The sequence below is a fragment of the Nilaparvata lugens genome, chromosome 1 (genome assembly GCF_014356525.2).
Source record: "Nilaparvata lugens isolate BPH chromosome 1, ASM1435652v1, whole genome shotgun sequence".
Taxonomy (NCBI): Eukaryota; Metazoa; Arthropoda; class Insecta; order Hemiptera; family Delphacidae; genus Nilaparvata; species Nilaparvata lugens.
Genome location: NC_052504.1, coordinates 68,218,258 through 68,229,527, shown reverse-complemented (window position 1 = coordinate 68,229,527; position 11,270 = coordinate 68,218,258). Strand labels below are relative to the sequence as shown.

The following is an 11,270-nucleotide window of genomic DNA, read 5'->3' as shown; positions in this document are numbered from 1 at the left end:
TGTAGAATATAAACACGATCATTTTAAAAAATTGTGTTCTGTTTATCAATAAATAAAAATAACGAGCGAAGCTAGGTGCCCCGATATTGTAACATTGAATTAATGTTAAGTTGAATCAGATATACCAGTATCAGCAGAGTTCTAACTTCTAAGTGCATGTTTGTCAAGTGCACACAGGAACTTGAAGCCTGTGAGACATTCAAGTAATGTCAACTGCAGAAGCAGTACATCACAAGATTTATCATTGGGATTATATTCAACCCGTGCTATTGATGTACCGTAGGGTTGATAGAAGGTGTAAAGTTTTGTTCTAAATTGCTTGCCTTTAAATTGTACTTCAAGTGAGAGCTCCTCCCGCTGTTTATCAACAATTGGTGGTCATAATTTTCGAAGAAAAATCCACGGGTACGTGCAATAAAACTAACTTAATAAGCAATTAAACTAAATCAAAACGATTGAAGTTTAATTAGGCGTTACTATTAGATTGCTTAGAGGCTCGAGCAGAGAATTGATGTTTCCTGTAGGGAAGAGTACATGAGAATTGCTAACTACTTCTGCCTCAGGTTACTTTTTATATAACATGGTAGTAGAAAAGGATCAAGAAATAACAAGGTACAAAAGGGTGAAGATTCTTTTCTTTATAACCATTGAAATCAAAGATACGTTATCCAGTAGCAATTAGATGCTTTCTGTAGGCGGCAGGAGAGAATAATGGGGGTAGATTCGCTATTTATGCCGTAGGGCTGAAACGGTACAATGGGCTTGGGCTAAAGGGCTGCTACCCTTGCTAAGGTCGGTGAGCACCTGTATGCCCGCCCTCAGACTAAATTGCATTCTCTTCTTCATCGGGGCGTAAACAAGTTGCCCTCAGAATATATCATCTATTATCAGCCACCCTTATTATGCCACCCTTCCACATTGAAAAAGTTTCAAAGTGAAGACCCCTGGCCTCGTCTGAAAAAGGTCTAATTCGGCATTTTAACCCTCTTCTCTGACACTTCCTGCCAATGACTGACCGACCCCTGCTTTTATGATTGCTGACCACTTGTACAATAGTGCGGCCTCGAAAGATCTTTTTCAAAAATATCGATTTATTGTAATAAAAGACGAGCCACATTTCACAAAATCATCTCGACCGAAACACTTGTGAATCAATATCCCTTGTAGGTCTTCCATCTTATAAACACGATGAAGAGGATCGATCAAAAATGATGGATAGTGAATCCTGATTTGAAAAATTTGTTTTGCTAGACCTATGGTGAATTAGTTGAGAATCAAATTGTGTGTGCAACCGATGCAATCAACCATGATAATTATGTATATTGATTGTAGATTATTACAGGTTTACTTACACTGTCATATATTGAATTATTTTCAACAACAGGCAAAAATATATGTTTTGATAGAATCAATCAATTCATAGCTCAAATTAACAAATTTTTAATATTTGAGCAGATTGAAATTATTTTCCTCATGTTCTAATGATTCATCTGTTAATTACAATATTTCAAACAATAGCGTTTTAATAGCTTCATGACTGAATACCAAAGTTATTCATGGATCTTCGATGGTTGAGGAATGATGATGACATGATAGCGATGAGAGAATACGATCAACTGGAATAAAGCTAGCTGCCGGTCAAAGCAGTATTCGAGTACATTCGACCATCTATATTTCCTTTACTCGAGTATCTAGAAATATACTGTTGTCTATTCTTTATTTAAAATTCTGACAATGAACAAGAAAAAATGAACGTTTCTACGATAGGATAAATTTTAGGTCACTCAAGATTAGCCTAGTATTTCAGATCGTATTACACGTCTCAAACTATTATATCAAGATGACGATATGCTGTCGTGCTATGCGCTAGTGCTATCTATGCTATTGTGATAAGCTATCATGCTACATACTTGTTCAGATTCTAGCTCATAATGATTCACAATACAGTACATGAAAGATGAAACCATTCATTGAAATCAGTACATGCTGGCTCAGATTTTAGTTCATAAAGACTCACAATACAAGTTATGAAACCATTCAATGAATTTGTGTGAACTGAATAATAAAATGATATGAGAAAGAAATTCAATTTCATAACTCATAAATTGTTGTATCTGCTTAAATCGCTGAAACATTAATATATTAATGTATTTTTTAGAAAAGGATATAAGTTCCCCTATTGTAAGTGTGCAATACTGTAATTCATTACTAATAAAGGGAAATTCTGCTTTGTCGCAGGAAGTTGTTAGCCCTCACTCTGTATAAACATGAAAGTTCGAGCTGTGTAATTGGATTGACCGATTAACAAAGGCAACATAATCGCCGAAATATTTCCAGTTATCATTTAAGTTTATAAGAATACTTTTATGCTATGTGTGATTTGCTTTCTATGTATATGATCACAAATTCCTATACAATAGACAATTAATCATAAACACAAGAATCATATTGAACTTATTTCCTGAATAGATAATAAGGGCATATCAAGTATAAAAAAGCCAGGAGTACCCAGAATATTCAACATTTTCGAAGTAAAAGGTGTAACATGATCTACGGAACCTGACCTGTTAAGGTCCAAATTCCTTTGGAATTCGGAAAGAATCACCTTGGGGTGGAAAAATACGAAGATTGCTTGTTTGTTCCATTTTACCTGGTCCAGTTATTATGTATACAGTGAAGCCCTTTCGAAAAACTGTTTTGGTATAAATAGGTTAGCGTGAAGCCTATTCTGTGGTATTATTGTATTATTAGCTGGTGAAGAAGAAAGGAAATTCCATTTAACTGGTTTCCTTAGGCACTAGCAAAAGTGGCCAGGTGCTGCTCTAATGCCTAATCTCTTTCTGTGCCGGAAATCTTACGGTCCAGTGCATATAATCTAGTGTGATTGGCAAAAAGGCTTAATGCTGACGAAAAATTTGATCGCTTCCACACGTTTCAAATCAATCAATATTTGAGTATTGTACACACGCAATTAATTATCTTATGGTCCTTGTATCATCATTGGATATTGAGACTAACGCAATCCTTGATTCGTAGAAAAGAGTATGATTTTTCAAGCCAAACCAGTGTACATCAGGTTTAAATCCTCAAAATTGGAGTAATGAGTGCATGACACTAAGTCAATGCGAAGAAGACATAGCTACTTCTCATATTGGAAATTGTGTCTCTTACATCCAGATTCAACTAGTACGTTCCGTAGTTGGACCAAATACCAACATTACGTCGAAAAAGTCAATCACAAAAAGATTCATTTTCAATTAGGGAATTCATTGTATTACAATGAAACATTTTTCAACTGTTTTGAAATGAGTGTATATTGAAATGTCGGATTGCAAGTTAATTGAATAAAATTGAATATTGAGTGTTCATCCAAAATAGCAATATGGATAAAAACAACGTAAATCTTCGATGCATGAGGTACTTCCAAACTCAATATTATATATGTGATAAAAAAAAGATTAGATAACTATTGGGTTTCACTACAGGTTGATATAGCAGGGAAGTGATGAAATTACAGAATTAACTCTCTCAAATTAATTTCACTTCCTAATCCTCATCCTGTCGTGGTCGACGACTGTATTTACGCACAAACCATAACCCACCTTAAAGCTGTGTACAGACGTTTACGCCACGAACACGCGCATTTCGCTTTTCATCAGCTGATTACATCTGTGGTTGTACATAAACGGAAGATATAGATATAATAAGCTTAGCATCAGCTGATGAGAAGTGGAATGCTCGTGTTCGTGGCGCGTAAGTTTGTACGCAGCTTTAAGGCTGGTTTTGGTTTGTGGATGAATACCGTCGTCATTTCAATTTGTCTAAAGAACCTAAAATGTTCTGTTCAATTATGTTTTAAAGGGGAAGGTTAGGTTCATACTTTTAAATGGCAATATGTTGATATTATTCAAAAATTTTTTATTCTTAAATATTGATCAGCTGTTTTAGCACATTTGAAATTTGGACAATATGAATGTCATCAGACAACAGTGCCTGTCGTCGTCGACGTCGGAAGTTTACGCACAAAACTAATCAGAAACGAATCAGAAAACTAACTACCTCTTATGCCCGGTCTACACGACAACGATATTAGCGCAAACCTGCCAGGTTTGCACTAAGTTTGCATCGTGTAGACGGGAGATCGTTGTGAATTTCTGAGGTTTGAAGGTTTGTGCTTTCTTCAATCAATCTCAGCCAGGATGCGTCAATTTTTCTAGGAAACGATTATGTCTCATCTATCCATCAAAACCTGAATCGCTTCAAAATGAAGATAGAGAATTCGCGATTTCAGATTCGGATTCAGCACCCTCAAATTAAATATGTGCGAGGTCAATTCTCAAAAATACTCAAAACAAGGAAAGTTTTTTAATGGATAATAATTATTTTATTTACTCTATAGTAATGTAATAGATATTCGCTCTTCCTTGATAAGCAGTATTCTTGATTATTATTATTATTGAGGAGAAGGAGGAGAAGTGAGAGGAGGAGTAGGTGGAGGAGAAGGAGAAGGAGGTGGATGAGGAGGAGGAGGAGAGGAGGAGGAGGAGGAGGAATAGTTGGAGGAGGAGGAGGAGTAGGTGGGGGAGAAGGAGGAGTAGTAGTTGGCGGGGTGGAGGGTTAAGGAGGTGAAGGAGGAGGTCGAGGAGGAGGTGGAGGAGGTGGTAGATGTGGGGGAGGAGGAGGAGGAGGAGGAGGGGAGGAGGAGGAGGAAGAGGATGAGGAGGAGTAGGAGGAGGCTTGAGTTACTATTCATCTCAAGTTTATAACCTAAACACTTCAAAGACTTCGTATTGAATTTATATATGGTTTAGTTTATAGTACAGGTTTGTGTTAAAGTTGGTGTCGTGTGAACAGAGATTTGAGCAAACTTGGCTCAAAGCCAGATTTGCGTAAACCTGGCTTTGAGCCAAGTTTGCGCAAATATCGTTGTCGTGTAGACCCGCACCGGCATTAGGCTAGGCGCACACCAGTTAGTCAAGACTAGACAAGACATGATCAGAAACGTTTAGTCACAATACTTCACATAGTTGCTAATGAAGTCTGATTGAATGTCTAATTGCAATGACTAATCAGTGTGAGTTGCGTCACAAGCAGCTATGTGAAGTATTGTGACTAAACGTGTATTATCTTGTCTTGACCAACTGGTGTGTGCGCAGCCTTATAATATTGAAGTCTTGTCACTTAATATTTCAAATCAAGTGGATGAAGTCAAGAAGATGATGTCTATATTCAAAATTTGTTTCTCATAATACCTGATGAGAAATTGGGAAAATCTACTGCTATGTTACAGTTATACTAGACAGTTACAGTTATGCTACAGTTAGGCTTGAGTGGGCAGAGTAGTTCTGTGTATTTCTAAGAAAGTCAACAAGGCTACTTCGCCGGGTTGCATACCGTGCCCCGTTCTCCCATAACATTCCATGCAAGGTACAGTACTCATTCATCCATACTACACTTTCATTTTACGATTAATTGCGTGATGGTATTCCACCAACTAATAAAGCCTTCAATTGAGTATTTTAGAGTGACTGATGAACAGATAGTTGGATATAAAATGTTATAAAAAATTGCATTGCAACTCCTTTTTATAATATTCATAATAATGACTTCATTATTGGTTCATAGAAACACTCTCTGAAATACTGTATTTCAGTGCTCAATGAATCTGTAGGAATGTGAATTATGTGAAAAATAAGTTCTAGAAATATAAGACATTGATATAAAAAATTATCACGATAGCTCCTTATCATGAATGGAAAGAAAAATAAAAATCTCTTTTTGAATTGTTTTATCACTTGAAAATGACATCAATGTTGAAACATGTTGTGATAAAATAATTCAAAAAGGGTACTGAGATTTTTATTTTTCTTTCTATTTATATTACAAGTAGCCCTATACAGGAAAGAGATAAATAAGATGGCATATCTCCTTATCATGGTATCAGCGTTATTGGAGAAATTTTTCAAATACAGTATTAAGTAATTTTATTTCAAATAGATTCTCTTACCTTGAGTTAAGAAGTAATCTGGTTGAAGACAATTCTATTTCCTTATACGAGTACTTGATCAAATCAAATCAACACGGTTGATTCGACAAAAAGTTCAAAGAATTAAGATGCAATTTTGATTTACAGATTCCTTGAGCAGACTTTGCAGATGGATGCAAATCAATTTGCATCATCTCATTCCATTGAACATTATTATTAACAGTTCTTATGTATTTTCTAGCCATTTTCAAGAATATAAAAAGTGATTATTGATTTGCTGCTTCAGCCATTCAGTAGTAACTGGGCTACTGCAATTGAAAAGATTTGTGTAATGATTGACTTCCCTTGAAAACGCTCATATGATCCTCATCTGATAGGGGTGAGCATGGCAACAGTGGAATATAATAATAAACAGTTTTATGCCAGTTTTTATGAGATTCTCCCTTTTCTAGGGTTAACAGAAATTATAATGAAAGGAGCAAACACATAATAAAAGATAAGGCGCAATAAAAGAGTGAATGTGCAATCCAAGTGCAGCCGCAGAGCCTTGTTTTTATTACCAGGGAGGTGTTTGTAAACAATTCCACAACTATTTCAGAGACCTGTTTAGATTTCAGGGATAGATTTTCACAGTTTTATTGGGGCTGCTTAAAATGCCGAAAGATCGGGAAGAGAGGAACAAAGCAAACCGTTTCTGGGGGTTGAAAGTATAGCAAGCAATAGAGGTAGAACAGACATGTTGAAACAGGTAGTGTTGAGTGAGTGGGTGGGAGGGGTGGAGCAGGGGGCAGATGCTCACTGTTGCCGCATTCCACAGAGATGCAACCCCGAATCGCACTGGTTTGTGTGCTTGTGTGAGTGGAAGATGCGTGAGTGAGTGTGTGTGTTTGTTTACCGAAAAGGCAGGTGTTCCTGTGGTCCTATCTTCGGTGCAGAATCACAGCGTCGTCGGCCTTCCCATTCTGCTGTGTTAAGAACTGACCTCAGAAACGGCAGATGGTCGCCGCTCCTGGGAAAGGCTCCCGAGCCTCGGTTCCCACGTTCGTGGATCCACCACGTGCACTGCTACAGCACGCACCTGCCACCCCCACCCTCATATAAAGCTCGCTCCCCTTCGCTTATCCATATCACTTCGCTCCCAACTCTCCTAGAGAACGGATCTACTAGTGCTTCTACATTTCGCTTGCTTCCTACACGACTTCCACCCACGACTATCACCATGTCTGCTTATCACTTGGAAGAGACAGCCAACCTCGCCATCGAGGAGTTCGAGAACCGCAAGAACAAGATGGCTGTTCACAACAGTCGCAACACCTTCTTCGCTCGCAAAGTGCACAAACTCAAAAAGGTAATTTCAGTTCAATATCTTTCTAACCTAAAAATTTGTAACAATTATTCGAAAACAAACATGCAATATCATAACCTAAAAATTTTAAACATGTCAACTGAATCACTATCTCTTCCTTTATCATTAACAAACAATCATCTTTCTGAATTGGTATGTTTATACTTCTAACTTGTCATTGCTTATGGATAGTTTATAGATAGCTTGAGTTGCAAATGCTTGATTTCAATCTTGTGTTTCACAAAGAATAATTTTTGAGGCTATCAACTCTGGAATTTTCAAGGTTTTTTAATGTTCATTCATCATTTAAAAATAATTTAATACTTTCAATTTTGACAATAATAGTTCACTTGGTGGAGCATTAGATCAATGTCATTGAACTTTATTCCATATCTTATTAATATTCTAATTAGCTCACCATCGAGTGTTGTAATTATAATCATATGCTCATATTATTGATCTGATTCCATGATAATTCCTGACTTCATTCATTTGTTCAAATACTGTGGATCATTGATTTTTCTAAACTGCTTCTACCTCAAACAACAATCAACTAGGTTTTGAATAGATAGATGCACTCATAGGAAACATGGAGTGCTCAGCTGTGATCATAGAAGGGAGAGATTGTTCTCACAGCTATCAGACAATGTGTATGATCAGCAGTCGTAACAGCTGTGACGGTTGCGCCCTTCAACAGAAGGGTGTACGCAGTGTACTCTTTTTATCAATTCAATTGTCACCCTTATCTGACCACATGTGTTTTTTTCTTTTGTGCAGATGCTACGTGCGCTTCTAAAACGTGACACCCCATCGCGGCCGACTGTCCAGTCACCCGAGGAGATCCAGAACGCCATGAATGAGGCGCTGGAGGCGAGGCTGCAGGAGGATGTCAAGAAATCAGCCGGTGTCTCGGGCAATGCCATCAAAGTGGTGCTTCAAGGACGCATCGAGCTGTGCGGAGTCGAGCCCGGCCAGACGGTGTCCATCCCTGTCAACTTCCTGAGCACTTCGACCGGTCGCTTCGCCTGGTCCTTTCTGCCACCCGCGGACAGCGACATCTGCCCCCGCGGCGACTCCGCCCCCTTCACCACATCGCAGCCCGCTCAACGCCAGGCGCCCTCTTCGTGCCAGTAATCCCATGTAAGATTACTCCACACCTCATACTACAATGTCTTTCATTCCAATGTCGATATATTGCATTAACAAACAATTACCTCGTCGAATCTACTGGCGATCTCACATCTCAGAGTTAATGATTAGAATACTTAATTTTAACAGAAAAGAGACAATACTTAATTTTATTTGATATATGTATTCTTGGTAAACATTAGTTAGGTATATTTTAGTAATAATGATAAGAGAGACTGATTTATATTTGAGATTTGAAATTATTTAATTGATAGTAATTCATTATCGGTCTTGGAAAACTATTATTGTACTTTTCTCATTCTATACAATATCTTTGGTGCATCAGAAGTTTTTATGATACTCGATTTATACTATATTACAGAATGATTCTTACTAATTTTTAATGGATATTAATTGTAAGTAAATTTTTATTCAATTCAATTCAACATCTGAATTCAATCATTCTGAGGTATATTACATTTTTTATTATGTCTTTCACTCATCATTTTAACTGATGCATTACTATTCTTATTTTATTCTAATTCTCGTGATTTATTAATGTTATTTGGTGATTCAATTCATTCTAATTCATGTATTTATATAAATTGTCCTTTTATTCACTTTTTTGGAAATAAGTCATAAAATTTCATTGATTTCTTCCATTGTCATTATGTTATTACTTGTCTTTTCAATATTAAAGTAGTATAAAATTATTTAATCATTTTTTTATTCAAATATACATTGTCTGTCGAATACAAATTATTAGTAGCTCTGCATTTACATTTTCTTGGTTGAAATTTACTATCTCAATTTCTTTTGGAAGAATTACTGTAATTGTCTACCTCGAAGTGCCATCTATTTTTTGTTAGTTTTATTCTTCTGTTTTTAGCTGTAAGATTATATTATAAGTATTGTGGATCTTGATATTGTGATAATACTATTGTCGCCTGTGATAAATGTTCAGCTTTAAATTGTGATTTATGTAAACAACTTCAGGTTTTCATAAGATTTCATGATTTTGTGCTACATTACCATTTTTGCATTTTCGCAAAATAAATTCTATATGGTTACTTGAAACAATTCTTATGAATTTCTTCCTTACATTCCTCTATATATTTAAGCTTATGGTTTTATTGGATTAATTATGTTCTTTCAATCACTCATCCTCATCATTGAGATAATTTATAGTGCTGAATTAAAATGCATTCCATCCTGCTATCAGATTATACTTCGATGCACATTTTAATTTAGTTCTGTAAACTATCAAGTTCAATGAGTGATTGATATTCGCATATTACTTTATTGCAAAACATAATCACCAGATTTTTAGTATAAACTGATTTAAAAAGACTTTAGTCATGACAACTATGAATATAACAATCAGAATTTCTCAAAAATAAATAAAGTCTCTGTGAAATCTCTATTGAATAAAACTGATAGTCTCATATGGAAAGGAGGAAGCTCCAGTAGTACAATATTGAAGAAAACAGTAATATTATTTCAACAAAAAGTCTTACAAATTTGGTCTGATAGTCGTTATTTCATGACATGACATGACATGACATCATTCACGACAACGTTCAGAGTCTTGGAAGACAGGCCCGAATGCATGTTTAAATTTAACAGTCGTTAAAGGAGTTCATTATTTTAGTCTAATTCGCTTATTGGTTCTCCTAGCATTTTTCACGTTAGATGGCATTGTTTTACAGCTGTTCTATTTAGTAGACGTACGAGCAACCGAGAATTATGATTTTAATGAAGCATCTTCATTCATCAATTTTCAAGATTGAATTCTTTATGACTCACAATAGGATGTGAAGACTATCAACATGTAGCTTGTAAAAGTTCTTCAGCAGCATCTATCAATAATAGTCACTAATCGCATCTAGATCCTTGCATATATTTCCCAACACTCTTATTTTAACCCTATGGAACTATCATATCTCCCTGAATTCATCAATTATTACTAGTAAATCTGTGAACAGTAGAACTCACACAGTTTTCTCATACACAAGTATCTGATGTCACCTGTTTGAAATGTTAACAAACTCAGTTCACGTTTGAATTTGTATTCCATAGGATACAATTCATCCAGTTCCGTGATAATATTTCCATCTGATGATAGTTAATTTTTTTACAATCAAAAATATTATAATTTTTTCAGCATTATTTAGTTCATTTGATTATTTTTAATCACCTATAAAATTAGTTTTTTTTTCAAATGTGAGAATATTGATACTGTATAATACCATGACTGCATAACAAAATATTGAAACCAAAGATCTTAAAGATGCATAACCCTTTCAGGTCTTTGATTGAAACTATAGACCTTATAGAAATAATAGACACGGCTTCTCCAGAACATCTGTGTAATCCACTTGTCAGCTGATTGATTACGAATAATTCTATAATCTGATAAAGTTGATGATATCAGAGTATGGAAGAACTCCTTTTCTTTTCATATTATCCTTAAAATGCAAAATTTCAAAAAACCTTGAGTATACATCGTCGCGCAGTTGAAAAAGGAATATTCCTGCCAAATCTCATTGAATTCTATCAACGTGTTTGGATGTAATCGCGTTACATACAGACAGACAAAAGAAAATCCAAGTTGAAAAATAGACCTTACTACGTTCGGTCAATTATTTTATTTGAATGACATGCTCCAATACAATGATTTCATGTTTGATATGTGAGTTCAATTATGCTTGGTTGCATTCAATTATTCTCAATTCGTATTATAGTTCCAAATAGAATCAGAGTAGATGAATAGCATTATTTTCTATTGAACTTCCTGATTCATCAGGGAAG

The 11,270-nt window shown here is 35.7% G+C and overlaps 1 protein-coding gene across 1 annotated transcript; it reads left to right on the top strand.

Annotated features, from left to right (window-relative positions):
* Positions 1 to 6,900: 6,900 nt before the first annotated feature.
* Positions 6,901 to 9,536, top strand: LOC111045864. The gene is made up of 2 exons (XM_022331339.2): positions 6,901 to 7,334; positions 8,109 to 9,536. The coding sequence occupies exons 1-2, from the start codon at positions 7,206 to 7,208 to the stop codon at positions 8,463 to 8,465; spliced, it is 486 nt and encodes a 161-aa protein (XP_022187031.2). The 5' UTR covers positions 6,901 to 7,205; the 3' UTR covers positions 8,466 to 9,536.
* Positions 9,537 to 11,270: the final 1,734 nt, after the last annotated feature.